Below are 26896 nucleotides of genomic sequence, written 5' to 3' on the forward strand. Positions count from 1 at the left end.
AGAAAAGTACAGTTTTGTACCTACCATAAATGTAGATGTTCGAGGATCCACATTGCTGCAGTCCTAACTATTGGGTAGTCCGCTGTCCAGTCGGCCCGAATACCAGAGTATATGGCTGACGTCGGTCAGGGCGCATTAGACTGACGTCAGTACGTCAGGGTACTAATGCGCATGACCGACGTCATATCCTCAGTCTTTTCTTGCCCCAGATGTCAGAAGACCCTAAAAAGACAAGGCCCAACATACCTGCACCAAAAATATGTACAATATATACAAAAATATATATACAAAAATATCAGCATATAACCTCACCTACACAACCACCCCTAAACACAGAGGGGAAGGAGGGAGGGTAAATTGGACTGCAGCAATGTGGATCCTCGAACATCTACATTTATGGTAGGTACAAAACTGTACTATGTTCTTCATTCCACATTGCTGCAGTCCTAACTATTGGGTAGAATCCCAAAGCAGAGGTAAGGGAGGCTGGCAAATCATAAAGAAGCAGGAGCTGACAACATGCCTTGCAAAATAGCTGTGGCAAAACCAGCCCTAGACTTAGAGTAGAGAGGAAGGTGATAATGCTTAGAGAAAGTATGCACTGAACTCCAAGTAGCTGCCTCCAAAATATCCTTAGTTGCCACCCCCTTAGAAATGCTGTTGAAGTGGCAGTAGCCCTAGTGGAATGAGGCCTAATCCCAGCTGGAATCTCCTTGCCATGATGGGAATAACAAAATGCAATGCAAAACCCAATCCACCTAGAAATAGTTTGTTTTGACACAGGCTTGCCCTGAAATCAAAGCAAAAGAAACAAACAACTGCTGAGACTGCCTAAAATCCTTAGTCCTGCTTAAATAATAACGCAATTGCCTGTGTACATCTAAAGTGTGCAAAATCTTTTCCCCTTTATTTTGGGGGTCTGCATAAAAAGTAGGCAAATGAATAGTTTGGTTTAAAGCCACACTAGAAACCACCTTAGGCATAAAGGAAGGATTAGTACGTAATGATACCCTATCCTTATGGAAAATGAAAAAGGGCTCTACTGCCATAAGGGCCTGCAACTCAGACACCCTTCTTGCAGAAGTAATAGCCAACAGAAAAGCAGTCTTCCATGACAAGTATTTCAATTCAGCAGTAGCCGCAGGCTCAAAAGGTTGTAGAGTAAGTTTTTCCAACACAAAATTGAGATCCCAAGCAGGAGTAGGAGCTCTACGTGGGGCTCTTATATTCTTTGCCCCTCTAAGAAACTGCTTGAACAAAGGATGCGAAAACAATGGTGGGTCACAATCATAGTGAGCTGAAATTGCTGCAGCATGAATCTTAATGGAAGAGAAAGACAAACCTTTGTCCAATAACTCAGTAAGATATTGAAGAGCCACACTCAAATTAGGCTCCGAAATCTCCAAATTCTTTGCTGTACTCCAAAATAAAAATCTCTTCCATTTTTCTGCGTACACTTTCCTTGTACTAGGTCTTCTAGCTTCCATAATCACATTTAAAACTTGTTGAGGAAGTTGAGACCTGCTGTGTGCCAACATAGAATATGCCAGGCTGTTAGATGAAGAGAGTGAAGCTTGACATTGAGCAGATGACCGTCCTTCTGAGACAACAGATGTGGAATCAAAGGTAAAGGCCATGGAGGCTTCCTTACCAGACTCCTTAGTAGTGGATACCAGTGTTGCGAGGCCAATCTGGAGCTATTAAAATCATCCTTGGCTTGTCTTGTCTGACCTTTAAGAGCACCTTTGGAAGAAGAGGCAGAGGTGGAAAGGCATACACATGAAGATTTTTCCAACTGAAAGACAGAGCATCCACTTTCCAAGCTGTGTGATGAAACCCCTTTGTGCAAAACTTTGGCAGCTGGTGGTTTAGTGGAGAAGCGAACAGATCTATGTCTGGAGTTCCCCATGACACTGTCAATTTCTGAAATACATGAAGATCCAGTTTCCACTCGTGGGGATCCATGATTTGTCTGCTTAACACATCTGCTAAGGAGTTCTGTGCTCGGCAGAAACCTTGCCTGAAGAGTTAGTTGCAAGCTGAGCGCAGTCTCCCATAAAATCATTGCTTGCCTGCATAGAGGATAAGAATGTGTTCCCCTTGTTTGTTGATGTACCACATGACAGTTGTGTTGTCTGTTAGAATCAACACCTGCCCTGGAAGAAGTAACTCCTTGAAAGCCATTAATGCAAACTGGACTGCTAACATCTCCTTCATGTTGATATGTAGATGCTGTAGTCTGGCAGGCCACTTGTCTTGTATCCACTTTCCATTCAGATGAGCTCCCCAAGCAATGTCCGAGGCATCTGTCGTTAAAATCTGACTCGCCTCTGGCCGGGTCACAGAGAGTCCCTTGTTTAGGTGACATTCCTGAGCCCACCACAAAAATTCTTTTGAAGGCAAGGTATTATTTGAATGACAGTGTCCAAATCCTGGCAGTGCTGTGTCCATACATTTTTGAGATACCATTGCAGCTTCCTCATATGCAGTTTGGCATTGGGAAGCACCAGAATACAAGATGCCATGAACCCTAATGCTTGAAGGACTGTCCTTGCAGTCAGCACGGACTGATGAGATAGTTGATGGAAGTAAAGGGATAGACTCTTTTGTTTGTCCGGGGTTAAAAGGCCATCTGGGCTGCTGTATTCAGTCTCACACCCAGAAAGCACATGTCTTGAGAGGGTACTAGACTGGACTTTATTTCGTTCACAGAATACCCTAGGCATCTTAGCACTGCTATGACATATTCCAGATGCTGTAGAAGGTTTTCCTTTTCTTGAGCCAGAATCAGGCAGTCGTCCAAGTAAGGATAGATTTGAATTCCTTTTAGCCTGAAGTAAGCTATCACTGGAGCCAGAACCTTTGTGAATACTCTGGGCAGTAGATAAGCCAAAGGGCAATGCAGAGAACTGATAATGAGAATTTCCAGCTCGAAAACGCAGATACTTCCTGCAACTTAGTCTTATAGGCACATGTAGGTAAGCTTCCTTGAGATCTAAAGTTACCATCCAGTGATCTTTGCCCAGCAGAGGTAAAAGCTGTTGTAACGTCAACATCTTGAACTTGGGAATGTCCAGATAAGTGTTGAGGATAGATAAATCCAAAATTGGTCTCCACGTGTTCCCCTTCTTTGGTACTAGGAACAGGCGAGAATAAAATCCTAGGCCCCTTTCTGATACAGGGACTGGCTGAATGGCCCCTATTTGGAGCAACAGAGAAATTTGCTTGTGAGCCTCTTTCCTTTGTGGAGGAGGAACGTCTGGCATGCCTTTGAAAGTGGATAATGTATGGAAATAAAACCTGCAACCGTGGTGAATGATATCCAACACCCATCTGTCTTGAGTAATTAAATCCCAATTTTCTTTGAAAAGAGACAGTCTTCCTCCCAAAGGAGCTGCCAGACGAGAATCTACTGGCAGCTGAAAAGGCAGGTCATTGGGTCTGTTTACGAAAGGACTGACCCCTGCCCTCACCAGAAGTTGGAGCAGGTGAACTCCCTGTTCTAGGCCTAAAAGAACCTTGAGCTCTGCCCCTACCATGTCTAGACCTACCCCTAGACTGGGAATCATAAACAGGATATGTCCATCCCTTAGTAGGCCAATTTCTACTAAACTTCGGTGGCTGCACCTGCAAAAAATCTTTAACAGTTTGCATAGACTTAGCTTTGTCCTCCATTTTCTTTAAAACTGCTTCCACAGGCGAACCAAACAACACATCAGACTGTAAAGGAGCATCCAAAATCCTTGTCTTAACATGCTCAGCTAAATTCTGATCCCTCAACCAGGCATGCCTGCGAAGAACAGAACTAGTGGCAGCCACCCTCGAGGAGGCCTGTACAGCATCAAAACCACATTGCAAAGAATGCTTACCCACTTGTTCAGACACATGAACTAAATCCAGCAACTCTTTACACTCAATACCTTCCGCCAAAGCATCCACCTTAGATTTCAGTTGTGAAAGGAGATAATTTTGATATTTTAGCATGTGAAACTGACAATTCAACGCCCTCATGGCTAAAGTGGAAGAAGTATACACTTTCTTTCCCCATCTATCCAAAGCCCTTGCCTCTTTATCAGTGGGAACAGGGTTTTTAACCACAGAGGCCTTAACACCTTTAGGTCCCTGAGAAACAGTTTCCGGGTCTGCCCTAGGACTCTTAAAAAGATACTTATGAGCTTCAGGCACCCTATAGTACCTATCAGGTTTAACTGGAGCATGAGGCAAAGAATCAGGGTTCAGGGAAGCCTCTGCAAAAACATCTTCCACCACATTCAACACAGGAGGTATAGCTAAGGGCCTATGCTGGGGTAAAAACAAGAATTCCCTAAGCCTTTTCCTGGAATCAGAGTAATCCTGGCCTTCCCATTTAAAGTGCTCCCTCATGGAATGCAGAGTCTCTGAAAATGAGAAATCCTCAGGAGGAGAAGCTGTAGGAGTGGAATCATCCACATCAGAATCAGAATAAGGAGGGTACTCCTGCAAATCTTCCAGAAGACTCAGAAGCCTCTGAACACTGTTCAAAACTATCAAACTCAGGTTCCACCCTAGGCCTCTTATCAGGGGGGGGCATAGAACCTCTAATCATAGTAATCAAATCTTCTGCCATTTTAAGCATATGTTTCTTAGGCACAGAGCCTGAAGTGCTAGGAGAAGCCCCCACTGAAGCTAAACCTGGCCTACCTCTCAAAGAAGTTTTGGAAACAGAAGGAGAGGCTCTAACTACCTTAGGAAGAGAGGGAAGAACAGTTACCTGAGAAGCCCCTCAGCCTGGCCTACCTCCTGAGAAGGCACATCCTGTAACAGTAAAGTCTCTGCCTGAGACTCCAAAGAAACTCCTGGCAAAACCTCTGGCTCCACTGAGCCTTCTAAAGAACCGGCATCCGGGACTGCCGGTTCATCAACCCTAGGCTTCGCTGTTTTGTCCTTGCGCTTTTTGGACGAAGCGGGCGTCGGAGCATCCGGCGGCATTTTATAATTGCAACGCTTCCCAAACACTAACCTGGCACAGTCTAACCTTCTCTTAATAGTGCGTTTGTTAAACCTAGCACAAGAGCGGCATCCAACAACGTCGTGCTCAGGCCCTAAACAAGGTATACACAAGGTATGGTAATCCCTATGAGGTATCTGTTTCCCACAAGAAATACAGTTATTCACTTTTTCTGACATCCGGTTAAATACTGAGGCAAGAAAAAACCAAAATGTTCCCCAACGGGGTACTTAGCCAACTCTGATTCGGTCTGAAACTCCGACTTCAGAAAATTTCAGAACGCCAACCTGCACTCGCAAAACTGCTTCTGCATCGGACCATGCGGCAAAAAAGACTGAGGATATGACGTCGGTCATGCGCATTAGTACCCTGACGTACTGACGTCAGTCTAATGCGCCCTGACCGACGTCAGCCATATACTCTGGTATTCGGGCCGACTGGACAGCGGACTACCCAATAGTTAGGACTGCAGCAATGTGGAATGAAGAACATCCCTGCCCCCTTGTTCTACTGGAACAGGTTGAATAGCTCTGATATTGAGCAGGGAAAGTACTTGCTTTTCAGCCTCTGCCCACTGGTTTGGAGGAAGGTCTGGAAACCCGCTTGGGGTTGGCAGTGAATGGAAGTAGAATCTGTACCTGGGATACAATGTTTAGGAAACCACTTTATAAAAAATAGCAAAGCTTTCGGGTAAACCCCTTTTTCAATACTAATACATAAAATTCAAACCAAAATGGTTTAAATACAGGTCAAAAGTCACATGACTAGCAGTCCAAAAGTCATGTGACAACACAAAACACAAAAAAACAGAACCATAAAAGTATATAAAGACATATGCAAAAATGTGTATAAAAAATAAAAAAATATATACATATAAACACATTAAATAACTTAACATCTCAGTTTAGTGTGCTGTAATTTAACAAGCACAGGTTTCAAACTAACCATATTACTTAAGCCTGGAGAATGATCTGATTCAAACCTTAGTATCCATTCATATTCCTTAAGTTCAAGTAAATTATTACTATCTCCTCCCCTAAGATTTAAACGTATAACATCTATAACTCTGAAATAAAATTTATGCTCAACACCTAATTTAGCTAATTGAATCAGGAGGTCTGGTAAAATCTTTAAAACACAGTCTACTCCTTAAAGTCCTCATATTTTTTGTGTTTTGTGTTGTCACATGACTTCTGGACTGCTAGTCATGTGACTTTTGACCTGTATTTAAACCATTTTGGTTTGAATTTTATATATTAGTATTGAAAAAGGGTTTACCCGAAAGCTTTGCTATTTTTTATAAAGTGGTTTTCTCAACGAAGTTTGCTGTTTTTCGTATCTTCATTGCAGCCTGTTTTTCTCTCATACAATGTTTAGGACCCATCGGTCCTGAGTAATGGACATCCAGTTTTTTTGCATGAAGGGCAAGTTTTCCTCCTAGGCGCACAAGTACTTGGGCAGGGCTGGGAAGGATAACTGAAAAGTCATTGTGAACTCTTTCCATAAGGGGGTGGCTTACCACTCCCTGTTTTTGAGGTGGGAGCACTCTATTGTTTAGATCTCTGCATATCCTAAGACTGTAGTCTGGGTGGCCTGTTTCCCCTGGGTTTGGAGAGAGAAGGCCTGGAAGGGGCAGGAAACGAACATTTTTTAGAAGGCCAATGCCTACTGAATCTAGGTGGCTGCACTTGTAAGAATTCCCTAACAGTTTCTATAGATTTAGCTTTTTCTTCCATTTTTTTTAAGAACTTCTTCTGCTCTGGTGCTAAACAAACAGTCCTTATTTAAAGGAGAATCTAGTAATTTTGATTTGACATGATCTGGCAATGTTTGTTCCTTCAGCCAAGCATGCCTTCTCAGTACAGACCCAGTGACTGCAGCCCTGCAAGATGCTTCTAGGGCATCAAAGCCACACTGCAAAGTATGCTTACTAACTTGGTCTGCAGAATGCATTAACTCTTGTAAATCTTTATTTTCGGCACAATCTGGGAGTAACACCATTTTTTGTTTAATTAGTTCCATAATATATTGCTGGTACTTCAACATGTGAAACTGGCAATTAAATGCCCTGATGGCAAGAGTTGCAGAGGTATATACCTTCTTACCCCATCTGTCTAAAGCTCTGGAATCCCTGTCTGAAGGGGTAGGGTTTTTGGCTGTAGTAGCCTTAATCCCTTTAAGTCCCTGGGAAATGGTCTCTGGATCCGCAGTAGGATTCTTAGAGAGAAATTTGTGAGAATTAGGTACTCTGTAGTACCTGTCAGGTTTTCTAGGGGCTGGGGGTAAAGTGTCTGGAGTAAGACTGGATTCCATGAAGACATCATCTACAACATCCAGGACAGGGTATATAGCTACAGGCCTGTGCTGTGGCAACTCTAAAATTTCTGAGTCTCTTTTTGGACTGAGGGTAGTCCCGGCATTCTGAGCGGAAATGCTCTCTTAAAGTATGCAAGGTTTCACCAAAAGAAAAATCCTCTGGAGGGGAGGCAGAGGGAATGGATTCCTCTGCATCTTAATCCTCATAGGTTGATAAGGGCATGTCCTGATAATCAGAAGGGTCAGAGTCATCGGACTCCTGGTCTGTAGAATCAGAATGAAACTCTATCTTTGTCTCTTAGCAGGGGAAGACTGGCTTCCCCTAAGTAGGGTAACTAGGTCTTCAGCCATTCTAAGCATTTGTTTTTGTGGCATGGGAGCTTGAGCATGCACTTTGGTCATCGATTGTCTAGGCATAGTGCGTACTCTGGGCCTGAGAAACTCAGCAGTTTTAGCTAAAAACAAAGTTGTCTGTTTAATTCGAACATCGGTAGGTCAGAAGCCAGTGCCTGTACAGCGGTTCTGGACCCATCCAAGGTAGACACATCCGCAGATTCCATAGTCGAAGAAGCATCTTGCGGCATACCGGATTCCGAATGGGTCTCAGCAGAGGTCTGCGAATCTGTAGAAGTGGCATCAGGGGCTGCAAAGGCACCTCACTGAGTACCGGCTGACTGGCGACTATCTTAATGGAAGCGCCGTCAGCAGTTTTGGACCTATGCAGTCTGTCTCTGTCTTTATCTTAATGTTTTTTCGGAAGATCGGTAGTCAGATGGCTTATCGAAGCCATTTCGGAATACGGAGAATGAGAGCAAAAGAATTTAGCGACAAAGATAGCCCAGCAATGAATGGTTCGGGTATTAAACAAGGCACAAAACCGACAGCGAGGGACGTCGTGGTCTGGGCCTAAACAGGTGACGCAGTATGAATCAAAATCTCTGGGAGGTATTTGCTTTCCACAGGCAAGACAATTGTTAACTTTTTCTGACATCGGTTAGAGCAAGAAAAAATGATCACCAGTGGGTTACTTAGCTTTAGAAGACTTCAGGTTTGAAACTCGAAAAACGGAAATTTCAGGTAGCGGCTGACTGGCACTTGCGAACTGCTTCTGCTTCGAGCTCCTTCTCAGCAAGAAAGACTGATGTAATGGTGTCGGCTGCCTGTTTTATACCCCTGAAGACCTGATGTCATGGAAGACGCGACAGTATCTGACGCAGAAATCCTAAGACTCTGGTATTCGGGCTGACTGAGGGATACCTGCAGGCAGATAACCCAAGTGTGATGACTGCAACAGTGAAACATGAAGATCATCAATAGTTTCAAGTAGAGGATGGTTAACTGAGCCTTTTTCTATTTATATAGAAAAACAGCTTAAGAAGTTTGTTGACAGTACTGATACTATCGTCCGAGATGCACAGTATTTTCTTGAAAGTCTCTCTTATAAAACCCAACGTTTTGTTTGTTAGTCTTGATGTTAAGACCCTGTTTATGATCATTCCCAATGATGTTGGCTTGGGCTACATCAGGTTATTTTTGACCAACAAAGGAGTACCTGGTGATTGTATTTTGAGATATACCCTGCTGTTAGATTTACTGCTGAACAATAATGTGTTTCTTTTTGATGATAAATATTTTGTAAAATTAAAAGGGGTGGCAATGGGTACCCCTTGCACAAATTTGTACGTGGATTTAGTTATGGCCCACTATTTTTTGGAATTGGAATATATTTTTAATACTGAATACTCTAGGCATATTATTTATTACAAACAATTTGTGGATGATGTTTTTCTTGCTTGGGATGGTTCTATGGATATGTTTAACAATTTTTTGACTCTTATTAATACCACTACAGATTTTCTCGAATTTGATGCACAGTGCTCATATGACATGATCGAGTTCCTTGATACAAGTCTTTATAAGAAAGATGAGGAGGTTGAAACTGAAATTTTCAGGAAACCTTTTAGGAAGAATAATTTGCTCCATCGTGATAGTTTGCATCCAGCACATATTTATGACAATATTGTACAAGGTCAGGGCCCCAGAATTTCTAGGCTCACTACATCTGATGGCTGTGATAAAGCTTTAAAAGAACTAGGAAGGGATTTCTCCATAAGAGGGTATAAAAATATAGAAATAGCTAGACTTGGTGACACTACATTTATTGATAGATCCAACAGAGGTAGACCATTTGTTAAGAGGGATATTCACAATACGCCATCTGCCAATGGGCCAGGGAATCGATCCTTTCAAGGTATTCGAATGACTATATCTTTTTCTAATAATCATAAGAAAGTTTGTGAAATAATGAATAAAAACTTGAGGATTTTGGCTGCTGATGATAGGATTAGTGCAATTACAGGCACTAAACCCAGACATGCTTATAAGAACACGAAGTGCCTTAAGAGACTTTTGTGTTATAAAAGGAATATCAATACTAGATTGCAGTCTGTTCGTACTGGAACACTAGCCTGTAGAAATTGTAATCATCGTGCTTACATGATGAACAGTGACACTTTCCTACATCCAGATATCCAAAATGTCTATAAGTTTAAACATTATGCCGATTGCAAGTCACGTGATATAGTGTATTTGGCCAGCTGTTGTAAATGTTCCTGTTTTTATATAGGGAAAACCAACAGGACTGCACGTGAGAGGGTTAGGGAACATCTCTATGCAATCAACAAGGAAGATGAAAATAATGCTTTAGCACGCCATGTCCTTAACCATGACTTTTCACATAAGTTTAAATTTTTGGCTATAGAATTTGCCACCAGGGGCCCTAGATTAGGGAACTTTAAAAATTATACTGAACAGGCTGAGATTAAATGTATCATCAGATTGCAAGCCGATAAAGGATCTGGTCTCAATGACAAGAGTTTCACTGAAGCCGTTTTTATATGACAGACCTTTGACACATTGATATTTATATGTTTTTTTGGAATGACTAGTTTTTTATAGGCAGTTTTATGCATGTATGTTTATTTTATTTGTTTTATATTTGCTTCTGTGTCATTGTTCTAAGTTTCTTATAATAATGACATGTACTTGTATTTGATGCATTTCTGCAACACTCTAGCTTTAAGATCATCAATTACCTAAGTGATTTTATTGGTTACTGCAATGTATTTAAATGGTTCAACTGTTGTTCTTGATATTGTCTGAAGAAGCATTCTGTTGAACACAAAAGCGCTTACCTTTTTTTATTCCTTGGATATTAAAGAATTTGAGCCTTTTGCCTGTGTTGTTAGTTGTTACCTCTCTTGTTTTACACATTAATCTCCCTGTCTTCTTTTCTGAGCCCAGGAATAAGAGAAAATATTCCTCAACACACTGGATGTCAACAGGCAGTTCAGATACTACCTAGAAAAAACCTGAGGGCTGATCATTTGTTTGTCTCCTACAGGTGTAACAGAAAAGGACAATCAGTGTCTAAGCTGACCACTTCAAGGTGGTTTGTCTCATGCTATTGCTTTTTGTCACACTTGCCATAATAAGCCACTTCCAGGCAGCTGTAAAGCCCATTCCACAAGGTATTTGGCTTCTTTGGTGACCTTCTGGAAGGGGTTGACTTCAGAAGTATTTTTAGAGGCAGCAACATGGCCCTCTATACACTTTTACAAAACACAACAAACTAAATTCCTCTTCAGACCCAGAACAGACTTTGCTAGGATCATTCTCTGGGAGTACCTGGAGTCTTAGTTTATTGGTCTTCTCTCTTTATTAGTCTTCTAAATTATGGTAATCTACCCATACAGCTTAGGCTACTGCAACATGATCTGGCCAAGGAACACAGTACAGCTGTGTAAGGAAACCTACCATAACAGCAGATGTTCAATATATCAGTGTGTTGCAGTAACTCATCTCCCTCCACTGCACTTCTTTGCTTGTTTTTTTCTTTTTTTTTCTTTTTGTGTTGCCAGAGTGGGAATGTTTCACCCTTTTGCACACAGTTTACTCATGTATTTGTTTTCACGCATTGCTCTGCAAGGGCTTTTTCTTTCATCCTGTGCAAAAAAAAAAAAATGCTCTGAAGCTTTTTGTTCTCCATTTGTCTTTATACAGAGCTCTGCTCAAGCTCCTGAGAGTTGGAGCATGTGGAAGGCACCTTTTAGCTTTGTAAGATGGCCAGTCACAGGAAGAAGGGCCCATATTAGCTTAGTCTACTGCAACAGTGATCTATTACAACATCTACTATTATGGTAAGTTTACTTACACACTGTACTTTCTCACACCATACTTTCTTACCTTTATATGCCACTGAAAGATACAGACTGCAGATTCAGTCATATCTTTAGCTTACCTGCTGTATGTTTTGTCAAGCTTAAGTGCAGCTTACAGATCTGCTGCAGTCTGACTTGGAAAACAGTGACCAATTTAGTCTCAAACATCACAGCACAAGCAACTGTACCATAAATGGCTCCTAGCTAGTTCTCCTCTCGTATTATTTCTCAACTCCTTTCTCACAGCACCTATAAGCAGCTAGTGCCTGTACTCTCGTTTTTTTATCATTTTTCCTTTTTCAAACTATTTTGTGTACCCACTGTTAAAATCTGCTTATCACTGTACTACATTATACCATATGCTTTTTCTCACTAATTGCTCTTAGGTATGTTGTTAATTGCATTGTTCTGATACTGGTGCAAATTATTACATTTTATTTTCCTTATAATGTATTTGTACATTTTATTTTTTCTTTATAATGTTTGTTAAATTTGCATTTTTTAATATTCTTGTTCTCAATAACTTGGACTATTATCCATGTATTGCACTGGAGCTCTTCTCCCTGGACCTCTGCTGAAAACGGGCTACTTGCCCAGTTGGACACTACCCAGTTAACAAATGAAAATAAATAATAAAGATAACATATTCTGTAGACAGCACTTCAGATAAAGGAATTTTGGAAAACAATAAAAACTAAAGAGAAAACCACTTACTTCATCGCCTTCTTCAACCAGTCCCAGTATTGCACTGAACAGAGAGCCATATGCACCAACAGTCACCAAGATTTCTTTGTAGGGGTCAATTTGACGTCCATATAATCTGCCATATACTTCAGAGAGTACCTTTACTAGTGATGGATGTCCCTGAGGAAAGAAAAAGAGAATGGGGCTTTAATTAACTTACAGCACATCACTGAACCTATGCATAGATCTTCACACAATAACAAACAGCATGCAACTGACATTCCAGTACAGATGATAAACTGATACCACTAATGTTCTCTATGGTACAGCTGTATAAGCTGCACTTAGTTGTAACAGTAGACTATTGAATTCCTCACCACTACAGTAGTCCTTAGTCTGTACTGGTTGTGTCCTGCCCAGGATAACAACCAGCCAGTTTCCAAAAGCTTTGGCTCCCTACTACACCTTAACTCTGATTGCTGATTGGATAACCTCGTGGAGGGAAATCAGCAGAGTCAAGATTTCTTGAGGATTTACTTGACCAAAGGTAAAGAAAGCATGAACTCATCTTGAACCTCTAAAAGATATATACAACACAAAAACTTTATAGCCCAACAACTAACTATATACATGGGGAGGTTGGTGGGTAAGGGTACTGCAGCAATGCGGAATTTGAACATCTGCTGTTATGGATAAGTGTAACTTACATAGCTGTGCTATGTTCATCATTCTCACTGCTTCAGTAGCCTTTAGGCTATATGGGTTGATTACCAAAGCCTGCCCAACCTATGAGGAGGAAGAATATGTATCTAAGAGCCCCTGGAGAATAGTTCTAGCAAGACTGTCCTGGACCAAGATAAGGAATCCAGCTTGTAAAGCTTTGTTGAAGTATGTACAGAGGATCAAGTAGCTGCCTCTAGTATACTTCTACAGCCCACCCCTTTCTAATATGCCATCTAAGAAGCCAAGGCTCTAGCCTTAATACGCCCTACAACTAGTTTGCCATGATGTGAATAACAAAAGGTAATAGCTGAGGACAACCATTTAGAAATGAACTGTTTTGACATGGGTTAACCTTTCTTCAAGCCCACTTAAGAATCAAATACCTGATCTGCTATTCTAAAGGGTTTTGTGCTGTCAAGATAATACCTAAGCTGCCTATGCAAGTCCAGAGTATGTACAACCCTCTCTCTCTGGTTTCGAGGGTCTGGATAGAAGACTTCGAGATTGATGGCTCGATTCAAAGTAAACTCTGAAACCACTTTGGGCATAAATGAGGGAATGTACTTAAACCCTATCCCTATTAAAACTCAGATATTCTACTTGCAGATGTCAGATCAATAAGAGGTACAATCTTGACTCTGCTTTTAGTGCCCCTTTCATAAGGACGTGTAGCAGGTACTAAAAAAGACTCGGAAATCTTATATCAACCAGTGGAAAAGTTTTTGTAGTTGCTGCCTAACCAAGTAACCAGGCTGCTGTCAGGGATTATGTATCACTGGTGCTGAAATATTTTTGAGAGTTACTATCTTCTGGCCTTTGTTATTCTTCTATCAAGGTACTTCTTGTAGCGATTTCAGCATGTCTGTCCATGGATCCTCCGCTGTTCTACTTTCTTCTCTGTTTTTTTGTGAAACAGTTTCTGAAAGGCATTTTATACTTGAGACCTCCTATAAACAGGCTGCTCCTTCTTGGGATATTAACTTTGTTTTACAAACAATACAGATCATAATTCTGTTTGATGAGCAAGTTCAAATAGAGACATGGTTAATTTTTCCAGCACAAAGTTAATATCCCAAGAAGGAGCAGCCTGTTTATAGGAGGTCTGAAGTATAAAATGCCTTTCAGAAACTGTTGGGTCCATGTGTTTTTTTTTAATTTATTTATTTTTTTAGAAACCACTGAAACTTTCTCATGTGCAATCTGGAGAGAGGAATCGTAGAAGCCATGAACCCTAGGATCCTGAGATACTCTCTGGCTACTTGACTTGAAAAGTTCAAGAAAGTTTCAAGATTAAAAAAAAAATAAAAATCCACATTCTCTGGTATCAAAAAAGCATTTTGCTAAGACATACCAGAAAACCAATCCTGTGTGATGGGGTCAAGGAGGATTTCAGAACACTTATCTGACATCCCACATTGGAAGACAAGAAACCTATTCTAATGGCTCTTGACATCTGGGAAAACTCGGCAAAGATAAGAAACATCTAAATAAGGACAAATCTGAATGCCATTCAGTCTGTAATGAGCTATGAATGGAGCTAGTCATTTTGCAAACTCCACTGGAGCTGTTGATATCCCAAAGAGCTATTCAGAGAACTGATAATGTGACCAAAACACAGAAATACTGAGAAATTTCCTGAAGTTTGTGGCTATAAGAATGTGATGATATGCCTTCTTTACATCTAATGTGACCATAAAAGCTACCTTGGGGAATGAGAGACATCAGGTTCTGAAGGGTCACCATCTTGAATTTAGGAACTTTCAGATACAGATTTAGAAAAGAAAGACCAACAACTCATCTCCAAAAGACTCTTTCTTTGGTACCAGAAAAATTACAGAATAGAAGCCTTTGACCCTTTGATTTTGTGAGCAAGTGCTGAAGAACATGATGAAAAAAAAAATGTTTGGCTAGGAGGATGGGATGGAATTCCCCTTTGAAGGAAGTGTTTGTATCCAGTGTCAACTGTATTCATCATGACACACTTTTGGCACCCAAAAGTCTGAAACAATCTGTTGCTAAAGGGCAATGCACTTAGCTAGTTTCTGGGACATATTTAGAAAAATGGGGCAGGAAGGGTGGGAAAGCAGGAAAGAATGGTGGGGTAGTCATTCAGCAGTATTATGCTGTGTCATTTGGAAAAGATCCTTGTTATTCCTCTCTTGCCATCTTTTTTTTGTTTCCCTGTTTGACTTAAGAAGCAGGAATTGTCTGTTCTGTTTTTATAGAAGGAAAAGAAGACTGGGAGATTAATAACAGAGTCTAAAAAATCTTGGAAACTCCCTGTATTAATTTTTCTCTCTCATTAAAATGCTTGGGGAACTAATTAACAGATGGGCCAAACAAAAACTCCTTAACTAGAGCTGAAATAAAATTTTTACACTTTATCTCATCAGAAACCTTTTAATTACCTACCCAGGCACATCTCCCAAATACTACAACAGTAGCAGTGGTCCTAGACACAGTATCTGCACAAACATACAAACTCTTTAATGAATGTTTTGATGCTTGAGAAATCTTAGAAATAATGGAATTCATATAGGAACTACCATCAAGAGAGAGTGTAGTAGATAATTCTCTCAAACTGCCTGCACCAAATATAATAAACTTCTCCACGTGTTTGATAGTTAAGAATTCTGTATGCCAAAGTGGAAGAAATATTCTTGTACCAAATCTGCCCAATACCTTTTCCATCTTTGTCCATAGGAGAAGGGCTGGAGGAAATCAAGTCTATTTCCAGCTGGGGAAGATATAGAAATAGCAGGAAGGTCACACCTGAGGTGGGAAAACAGATGTTTATTAGTTTGAGAAACTTTATAAAGTCTATTTGGCTTTTTTGGGAATTGAAGCCCGACAGTCAGGATTATTATAGGCAGCATTAAATACATACTCCCAGGCTGATGCAATAGGAAGTGTGGGAATGAAATGAGGCATATATACCTGTAACATAGCAGCACCTCAGCTCAGCAGGAACATCCACCTGCTCCCATAAAAACACCTCATTCATCCTGGCTACTGTCTGAGGAAATGGAAATTTCACCAAAGGATGCTGTAAAGACCAATTTTCCTCTGAATCATACCACTGGGCTTGGGAATCTGCAGGAGAAGCCCTGTTTCGGTCTATGTCTGAATACTGTGACATATCTTCCTCAGGAATTTCTCTGCTGACATTATTGTCTGGTAAGGATTAACGCATGTAATAACGGTTTGTCTAAGGGGAGAAAAATCATCTTTTTCTAACAGACACCATGTCTTCAGATGAGCATTGTTTAACCTTTTATTTTTTTCTTTGTATGAAAAGGTTTGGATGAAGACAGACTCAGAGAAGGCACTTCTACCCTTTCTAGATGTCTCTTTCCCTAAATACCCACATCAACATCTCCTGGAGTGTCTCCTTGACCCAGAGAAGATGGGCTCTCCTATGCCTGGATCAGACATGAAGTGCTGAAAAAAACCTGGCTGAAAGGACTAAACCAGAGGAAGCTAGAGCAGTGCCTGACTGGTCTGAAGAACAACAAATGGCCACTACAGCTTTACCCACTATTGGAAGAGGCACTGGCTGAGCCATTGGTTTCCTTGGTAACTTGTTGTCTTTCTCTGTACAGCAGAAGCCTGGTAAGTATCCATGCTGTAACTGAGAAGGATGTCTCAAAGGTGTTAAGCACCACTGGAATGAGTTGGTTGGAAGGGACGTTGTCAAAAAGTGTTCACAAGCAGCACACAGACTCAGATACACAGTCCCCCTCAGCATAAGCAGCACACTAAAATCCTGTAAGAAACTCTTCTCCAAGAAACGCAGATTTACAGAAAAGATGGAAGGTACATTGTTAAAAAAATTTACCCAGTCAAGGATATACCCTGTAATAGCCCATGCAAAACACTTCCCGACTCTAAAAACTTTGATAAATTTAACTCAAAGTTTACACAACAGTACATTTTCTCACAAAATTAGACCCAAAATATTTAAGGGGTTCCAGACAGAAAACTCTGAATATATGAAAGAATACCAAGTTTCTTAAAGGAGAAATACTGCTGAAAGCCCTAATTTAAAAAACAAAATATACAATGTTTTTAAAGAGCAACAAATCTTCGGAAGGGATGTCTCTGCCAGAAATGAAGCTAAAAGCTGGTTGTTGCTCATGTGAAGTTTCTGAGCTGCTTCTTCATGAGGCAGCAAGAAAGTACTGACGAAAACTTCAATCTGACTGCTGATTAGCCTCCACAGGGCTGTCCAAACAGCAGTCAGGGTGAGTGTGTGGGAGGGAGCCAGATTTTTGGAAGCTGGCCAGTTGTTGGACCTGGGTAGGTCACAACCCATATGTACAGAGTCTGATGTTATTTTTATCGACGAAGCAAACATTTTAAAAATACTCAGCAGTAAGACTCGTATGGCACAAATACCTCTTTTTGGGATGGGATGGTGTGACCAGACGGATTCAATAATGTTAATTGACTTCCTCGGAGTCACAAGTATGAAAGAGGAGCTTAAGAAAGAACACAGGGAACCATTGGTTCCAGTGCAAATAAAGTAAATGCAAGTGCCTTCTCATTAACAAAGAAAAAGAAAAAGAAATCTGAAGCAGCATTCACACACTTTTTGTTGTATTTTCACTGGGTACAAAGCCCCTCACACTCCCACAGAGGTAACTTCATGACCTGCACCCATTGCTGAACAAAAATAAACTCTTAACATCAATGAAACTTTGGAGAATAATGTAATACAACCGTGTTTGAAAGGTTAATTATGAATAAGTGCACAATTTCCCGCTTTTCTCTTGATCTGCTTGCTTGCCTTCTTCAAAAGTCAGGCCGACTGTATACAATTCATTAGCACCATGCGGACTTAACCCATGGTACAGTATATAGAATCATATATACGCACAAGTCCTGGAATTCCAAAATTACCTGCTAGAAACACTTTCATTACACAAAGACACTGGAGATTGAAATGATCTGTGCTTAACTAATGTGCGATAACCAGAAATGCAGCATGAATGCAGCCAGGGCTGATAGCGCCAGGAAGGCACATTCTTTTTTTCTGTTTAGTTTAACGTAGTCAAGCTTACTCTTCTACTGCTGGCACTTCTTTCCATTATATTGTCAGAGCTTAAAAATGTTGTTAAATTTCCTAGTCTGCGTGTATAAACCCAATACATACTTCTTTACATTTATAAAACTACCACTAATAAGTTAATTGCAATGGATCAGTTGGAGATCCGCAAAAAATCATTTAACACTGAAAATTTTATCTGAAAAAAAAATGTCATTTTAACAGCATCAAGACCACGCACTCCTCCTCTTGAATAACACAGTCAAGAGTGCCTGTCAATGTATTATGTTGCATGGTGACTAGCAAACATTCACAAAAAGACTCAATGCTGCCTATAGTCTTTCAAATATAACTTGCCCAAATACAGTAGAAGAAAAGTACAGTTGTGTACACTTGCCATAAATGTAGATGTTCAAATGTATTCACTATTGCAGTCCAACCAATGGGTTACCCGGCTCCCGGTAGCCCTCGATTGGCCAGAATACCAAAGGTAAGTAAACATGACATCGTCTGTCGTTGGTTGTAAAGGACGTCAGGACGTCCGATACAAAAGGAGGCAGCTGATGTCACTTCCTCAGTCTTTCTTGCCATAAAAGTCAGGAGCCCCCAGAAAAAAAGGCTTAAGGCAAAAGAAACTTCGGCAAATAAAACCAGATTCAGCCTGTACCTTAGGAAAGGAGAACAGGAGGGGACCAAAAAAAAAAAGGGGGAGGGAAACCAGGACTGCAACAGTGAATACACTTGAACATCTACATTTATGGTAGGTGTACACAACTGTACTATGTTCATCGTGTTTCACTGTTGCAGTCCTAACCAATGGGTTGATTACCAAAACCCAGAAAAGGGGGGAGGTACCAACAGAATCAATGATTGGAGAGAATACCCTGCAAAACAGCAGTGGCAAACCCTGCCCTGGTTCTAGAAAACAAAGGTAAATTATAATGCTTTGTGAAAGTGTGAACAGAAGACCATGTGGCAGCCTCTAAAATGTCTTTAGTAGGGACACCCCTTAAAAATCTGCAGAAGTGGAAGTTGCTCTTGTGGAGTGGGTCCTAACCCCTTGAGGAGGAACCTTGCCATGAAAGGAATAACAGAAAGTAATAGAATGTGCAATCCACTTAGAAATGGTTTGCTTAGAGATAACTTTGCCCTGAGCTCCAGGGGCAAAACTGACCAATAACAGTGCTGATTTCCGAAGGTCTTTAGTCCTGTCCAGGTAAAACCTGAGCTGTCTGTGCACATCAAGAGAATGTAGGATCCTTTCACTTCTATTTTGAGGATTAGGAAAGAAAGTAGGAAGGTGTATGGACTGATTAAGAGTCAGGCTAGAAACCATCTTAGGCATAAAAGGGGGATTGGTTCTCAGAGAGACACGATCTGCATGGAAAATAAGAAAAGGCTCCACACCCATCAAAGCTTGCAGCTCCGAAACCCTCCTCGCTGAAGTTAGAGCCAAAAGGAAGGCAGTCTTCCAAGAGAGAAACTTTAAATCTGCAGTGGCAGCTGGCTCAAAAAGAGGAAGAGTGAGTTTCTCTAGAACAAATTTAAGATCTCACGCTGGAGTAGATGTCCTTCCGGGAGGTTTTAAGTTGCAAGCACCTCTGAGAAACATTTTCATTGGGGGATGAGAAAAAATGGGTTGCTCAAAACAATGAGCAGAAATGGCTGAAGCATGGCTCTTGATAGAGGAAAAAGAAAGACCACCCTGAAGCAAATCAGCCAAGTATTCCAGGATCAGAGGAAGATTAGGCTGAGAAGAAGATTCCCCTCTAGCCTGCATCCAATGAGATAATTTTTCCTATTTGGCAGTGTAATACTTCCTAGTGCTAGGCCTCCTGAAGTACATTAACCACCTGCTGGGAAAGGGAAGAAGAAATGGATTGATTCATACAATGAGCCATGCTGCCAAATGGAGACACTGAAGATGAGGATGTAGAATGTTTCCCCCTTCCTGAACCAAAAGATCTGGTTTCAGAGGAAGACACCAAGGAGAAAATTGGAGCTATGAGAATAGTCCTTGGTCTTTCGTCCCTGACCTTCAATAATACTCTGGGAAGAGGAGGGAAGGCATAAACTGACAGAAGCATCCAAGGGAAGGACAGAGCATCCACTCTCCAGGCCTTGCTGTGATGCTGTCTAGTGCAAAAATGTGGTAGAAGGTGGTTGCCTGGGGAGGAGAAAAGATCCACCTGAGGAGTGCCCCAACGTTGAATGATGCTGTAAAAGACCGCTCTGTTCAGTTGCCACTCGTGAGGATCCAGGGTCTGTCTGCTCAACTGGTCTGCCAAAACATTGAGTCTCCCTGGAAGAAACTGGGCTAGGAGATGCAGGCCCAAGGATGCTGCTATGGACCAGAGAATCATGCTCTGTCTGCACAGGGGGTAAGAATGAGTCCCTCCCTGTTTGTTGATGTATCACATGACTGTGGTGTTGTCTGTTCTGACAAGCAGAGTTCGATGCTTGAAAGCTAATAAGGCCTGCTGAACTGCTATCAACTCCTTTAGGTTTGTGTGCAGGTGCATCTGCTGGGAGTTCCAACGTTCCTGAATGCATCTGCCATCCAGGTGAGCTCCCCAGGTGTAGTCTGATGCGTCCATGGTAAGAACTTGAATGCAGGAGGTGGGCAAAAAGGCATGCCTTTGTTTTGTAGACAGGCTGTCGCCCACCAAAAGAAACAATGTCTGCAGACATGGAAGCAGAGGAATTATCACATCCAGGTCCTGTGTGTGTTGACACCAAAGGCTCTTGAGGTACCATTGCAACTTCCTCATATGCAGTCTTGCATATGGAATCATGAGAATGCAAGAGGCCATGTATCCCAGAGCTTGCAGGTATTTCCTTGCAGGGAGCTGGGACAGGCTTGCCAAATCCTTGAAGTAAACTGAAAGAGCTGCCTGCTTTTCCTGGGTGAGATATATCATCTGGGCGGCTGTGTTCAGACTTGCTCCCAGGAATGTTATCTCCTTGGTTGGCACTATTTTTGATTTTTCCTCATTGAGAGTGTAACCCAGGGAAGAGAGAAGAGTCTTTACAAATTCCAGATCCTTTAACAGCTGTTCTTGAGAATTTGCTTGAATTAGACAGGTGTCCAAGTATGGATAAATCTGAATTTTCTGCTGTCTGCAAAAAGCAATGACTGGAGCTAGGTACTTTGTGAAAACTCTGGGAGCAGTAGATAAGCCAAAGGGCAGCGCAGAGAACTGATAATGTTGCTTGCCCACTCTGAAATGAAGGAATTGCCTGCAACTTTCCCTGATAGGAATGTGCAGATAAGCTTGAGATCCAAAGTTACCAGCCAGGAGTCCTTGTCTAACATTGGCAGCAACTGATGCAGAGTGAACATTTTGAACTTTGGAATTACCAAGAAAGAGTTCAGAATGGATAGGTCTAGGATAGGATACCAGGTGCCTTCTTTTATTGGAACTAAGAAAAGTCTGAAATAGAAGCCCTGGCCTACCTGCTGAGCTGGAGCTGATTCTATTGCTCTCAGATGTAACAGAGATAGAATTTGCTTTTCTACTTCTGCCCTTTGGTTTGGAGGAGTGTCCGGGAATCTTTTGGGTACCGGAAAGGTGTGGAAAGAAAACCTGTGTCCTAGGGATACAGTTCTGAGTACCCATTTGTCGTCCGTGATGGTGGCCCAGACATTTGCAAAAAAAGGCCAACCTTCCCCCTAAAGGATTCTCTGAGCATGCAGGAACAGGCAGAAGCTGGACAGAGTCATTGACAATGTTTGGACTGATATGCAGGCTTAGAACTTCCCGCCTTGGAAGTGAAGGCATGCCAATGCTTAGACCTTTGAGGGGTAGCCACCTGCCCCCTGGAAGATTTGTGACCTCTAGTCCGAGAACGGTTCTGTCTGCTGGTATCAGGAAACATCCAACTCTTAGAAGGGTAATTCCTGCTGAAGCGAGGAGGTTCACTTGCAAAAAATCCTTAACTGTTTGCATAGACTTGGCCTTATCCTCCATCTTTTTGAGCACTTCCTCTGCTTTGCTGCCAAACAGACTGTCCTTATGTAAAGGTACATCTAAAAGCTTAGACTTGACAGGCTCTGGAAGGGGCTGCTTCCTGAGCCAAGCATGCCTTCTGATAACAGATCCAGTAGCTGTAGCCCTGCAGGAGGCTTCTAGAATGTCAAAACCACAATGTGATGAATGTTTATTAACAAGACTGGCAGAATTCAACAAATCCTGCATATCCTTACTCTCTGCCAAAAGAGGCACATTTGCAATCTTTGACTTGGCCTCCAAGGTGTGCTGCTGATACTTACGCATATGAAAAAGGCAATTAGTAGACCTAGTAGCAAGAGTGGTAGAGGTATAAATTTTTTAACCCACCTATCCAGGTTCCTAGACTCCCTGTCGGAAGGAACAGGATTTATGGTAACAGTGGCCTTAACTCCTTTAGGCCCTTGAGAAATAACCTCTGGGTCAGCTAGCAGATTCCTAAAAAGAAACAAATGAGAATCAGGAACTCTATAGTACTTGTAAGGCTTCCTGAGAGCAGGGGGAACCAAATTTGGAGTCAAGGAATTTTCCAGAAAAACATCATCAACCACCTCCAACACTGGAGGAATAGCCAGAGGCTTATGCAGTGGCAAATCCAAAAACTCCCTAATTCTTTTCTTAGATTGGGGATAATCCTGACTTTCCCATTTAAAATGCTCCCTGAGAGTAGTCAAAGTATCACCAAAAGAGAAATCCTCTGGAGAAGAAGCAGAAGGAATGGATTTCTCTGCATCTGAATCCTCAAAAGGAGAAAAAACCTGAGAAACTTCCTCTTCATCAGCAGAAATGCTAGAAGTATCAGAACATGAATAAGATAAAGCCTCAGGAGAGACATCCCTACCCTTTTTTGGAGGAGGAGGCTGTAAACCCCTAATAATTAGGAGTCAAAAGGTCATTAGCCATTTTAACCATTTGAGATTGAGGGGAACTGTAGCCTGTTTCTTCACAGGCTTATGACTGGAAGATTTACCTGAAAGTCTAAAGGACTCTGGGGGGGGGGGGTCATGACAGAGGTCGTCGGTATGAGCCTGCTGTCCGAACGAACGGAGGCCTCGGACACCGGAGCCAGCTTAGCGGCTCTGGATCCAGCTAAAGAAGCAACAGGCGGATAGTCAGAAGACAGAATGGAAGCCAGAGGCCTGGGGAACTCCGAAATGGTCTCAACCGAGGCCTGCGGTTGAAAATCCTAGGACTGCAGGGGCTGCAAAGGCACCTCACTGGCTATCGCAGGACTGACGACCAAGTTAACATCATCTGAAGACTTGACCCTCTGAAGCCTGTCGCAGTCCTTAGCCTTACCCTTCTTAGGGATATCTGAAGCCTAAAGACCAGCGGATGCCATACCGACAAACTTAGACCACACTCCAAAATGCTTAGCTAAAAGCTTAACCTGACGATGAATAGTACGCGGATTAAAAGAAGCACAGAGATCACAATTAAGAACGTCGTGGTCAAGGCCTAAACAAATAATACAATAGGAATGAAAATCTCTATGGGGAATCTGCATTCCACAGGTAGGACAATTATTAACTTTTTTCTGATATTCGTTAAGGCAAGAAAAGAGGATCCCCAACTGGGTACTTAGCTGTAGTTGACTTCAACTTTGTAGTCGGAAACCAAAAAGGTAAACTGCCGACCGACACTCGTGCAAAAAAGCTTCTGCTTCGGGCTCCGCAGCAAGGAAGACTGAGGAAGTGACGTCGGCTGCCTCCTTTTGTATTGGACATCCTGACGCCCTTTACAACCGACAGCCGATGTCATATTTACTTACCTTTGGTATTCTGGCCGATCGAGGGCTACAGGAAGCCAGACAACCCATTGGTTAAGACTGCAACAGTGAAACACAATGAACATCTGTTAAGAGGTCTCTTGTGAAAATTAAGAATAAGGCAGTATGGAACCTGATAATATTCCAGCCCAATTTATTTGTTATATCAAATATATTCTACCTGGCACACATGCAACCTCATTTAACTCATTCCTGTAGGAAGGGTTTGTTCCTCTGTTTTAGAAATTGGCTTATGAGTTCCTATTTTTAAGGAAGGAAGATCAGATATGGATTTTAACTATCACACTATTAACCTTATTTCCATTACTGGCAAATGTTACACAAGATGCATTATATTACTATTACAGAAAAATAATATATATGGTCCTGAATCAGGCATTCACCAGTATGGCATTATTAAAGGGAGAGCTGCAATAACTTGTATGACTGAGTTCTATGAACTCTTCAATCATTCCTTGAACAAGGTTTTGGAGTAGCTGCTGTTTCTTTAGACCATGCTAAGGCCTTTGACAGCATGCCACACGACATCATCATTAAATGTCTCCAATGCACAAGAGCCTATTATAGGTAGGTTGATCCAAACTTGGTTTTCTAGGCAGAAACAGAGATGGTTATCTGTGATCAAATCTCAAGTCTGGATCTCAGTATGTACTGGGATCCCAAAGAGCTCAATTCTCAGCCATATACCTTTATCACTGCACCCCTCCCCTTTTCCTTCACGTTATAAAAGCTAAGTGTCCAAGTTCAGAGATGACATAAAAGTTGGATAGATTATAACCAATAATGAAAACACAAAAACATTAAATTCATACCTGGGCAGTGCAGCATCTTGGTTAAAGGAAGATCTTTTGTCTGCATATACCAAAACATTATAAATGTAAAGTGACAAATTATGGGTCTCTCAAACTGGAATCCACCATAATGAATTAAATCATGGTCTATCAATGGTCTAAGTATCATAAAATAAAAAAGGTCTTCGGATTTTCATCAACAATAAGTTATCCTTTAAGAATAATGTTGTCTCTGTCAGGACTAAGGCGTTATGTACCACTGCTCTCATATTTAAAACAATGTATATAAAATTACTGCCTGCTTTTGTAAGGATGTAGGGCTCTTACATTAGAACAATAGTTGAATATAATGCTATCTTCTGTGCTTACACCAGGGAAGATTTATGGCTGCTTCAGGATGTCCCTAGGAAGCCTTCTAGATGAATACCCAGTTTTTTGGAAAATGAACTATCCTGAGAGTTTCAGATTTTTAGGATGACACTCAAGCATCTATGGCTATACCAGAGACGGACTAAGTTTAGGATACAAAGTCATGTGGGATCTAGTGTTAAAAATAAAGTTAGGGTTAACAGTTGTATGAAAATAATAGAACATTTAAAATAACAATTGTCTTTAAAGACTCCCTGTTATCAAAACTGTTAGGAATTACAGTTTCATTTCCATCTCCAATGTCAGTTGTTAAATAGGTAAGAGAAGCTTATACTGTTTCCAATACCTAAACCGATTTAAAAATAGGTTAGTCTTGTGGGTTGGCTCAGGTTTTTTTTCCCCAATAAGTGAGTTGGAGTCTAAGCTCCAAGTTGACCTTCTGAACCTAAAACAGTTTTGCTGAAACTGTGAAACTAAATTATGCAATCATGTCGCAAGTTAAAGTTTTGAGGTTGTTTCACTGCATTGCAAGGACAAGAACACTATAGATTACACATACATGTTCCTACCCTCCACTGTGGTTAAGATTTAGAATGATACCCTATTAAGCCCATAGTAGCAAAAAAACAACAATCGAAACGTTCACTCTCCCTCTAACAGGGTGAACACATACTCTCACAGTCAGCCCTGAGAGACAAAGGCTACTCAACCACAATTTCCTTGTACGACATACATCAGTAGTAACACTGTAGACACATGAATGCCATACGTCAACACATCGCAGAGAATATATCATAACAGTTATACCAGACAGCTTTCAATTGTTCGCATAAAATATAGAAACCAAGCTATATAAAATAAAACAGAAATGCCTTGTCTTGAGCACATTCTATAAAATCTTTCATAATATTAGTAATACATTATTTTCCCTCTCTAATATTCTATAATAGACTACACTGTTCTTAAATAGCAAAGAAAATTAAGGCTACAGTCTGCATGATAACAGCATTAAATATTAAATGTACTTTAATTATAACCATTCAAATACTTTAACAAAAGTTAAAATCCCAAGTCCATGACGGATAATCTGTTGAAATGGCATATTTTACCTTCAGTGGCAGATCTCTCAACTATCTCTACTTTGGAGGAACATTCATATTTTCAGGCATACTTTAGTGTGTACTATATTTGGAGGTAGGTCCATATTTTTGGGTTGATTTATCCCTTCATGTAATTTTCTGAATCCCCTTCATCACATGTGATTTTTGAAGTTGTCTCGTAGACATAAAACCATACTACACGACCAGCATACCAGTGGTAGTAACAATTTGGGCACACATATTACAGCAACCATCTTCTGAAGCAAAAAGTAATGACCTTGTACGGTAGAATTTTGTGATGCAATTTTACATGTTCTCTTTGATAATGTGCTTGTATTTTTCCTTTATATTGTTATACTCTGTTTTTTAAGCATGTGTATCAGACTAATACCCCACACATTGCCACAGGAAGTAGGAAGTGTTATGTGCTATTTGATTTTCAAATGTTATGCTAATCAGATGTTCAGATTTTCTGCAGACTGAGAGGTATATTCACTGGATCAACAAATTACAAGTTGTACAAACTGAAAATGTTTAAATTCACTGTTCTCCTTTCTGAAAATTTATCACAAAGTAAAATATCATGATCAAAAAATCGTGGTCAGACTTTATATGCTTGAAAAATTGTCACTTCATATCAATGCTTTCCAATCGATATTCAAATTCCTTACAGGATACACAAATATTTAAGAATAAAAAAGATTACATTCAAAGGGCTTTTCAAACCCTTGTTCAGCAAGTTATAAAACATAGTTTGGTTTCTTCAAAAAAAATCCCTTTTCCAGAAATGATCACCCCAACGTATCCATCAAAGGAACATCTCATTTCTGTGAACAAGCCTATTATGTCTTTATTGCACA

At 41.0% G+C, this 26896-nt stretch overlaps 1 protein-coding gene across 9 annotated transcripts in view; it reads right to left on the reverse strand.

Moving 5' to 3' along the window:
* Window positions 1-26896, reverse strand: part of KYAT3 (kynurenine aminotransferase 3) — an 846358-nt gene that overhangs the window by 543314 nt on the left and 276148 nt on the right. For all 9 annotated transcript variants that reach the window (XM_044085641.1, XM_044085640.1, XM_044085643.1 and 6 more), the window contains one exon: window positions 12238-12387. In XM_044085641.1, the coding sequence (XP_043941576.1) occupies window positions 12238-12387 (150 nt within the window). The remainder of the gene's footprint in view (window positions 1-12237; window positions 12388-26896) is intronic.

Source organism: Protopterus annectens, chromosome 10.part0 (assembly GCF_019279795.1).
Source record: "Protopterus annectens isolate FY-2018-M chromosome 10.part0, PAN1.0, whole genome shotgun sequence".
Lineage (NCBI taxonomy): Eukaryota > Metazoa > Chordata > Ceratodontiformes > Protopteridae > Protopterus > Protopterus annectens.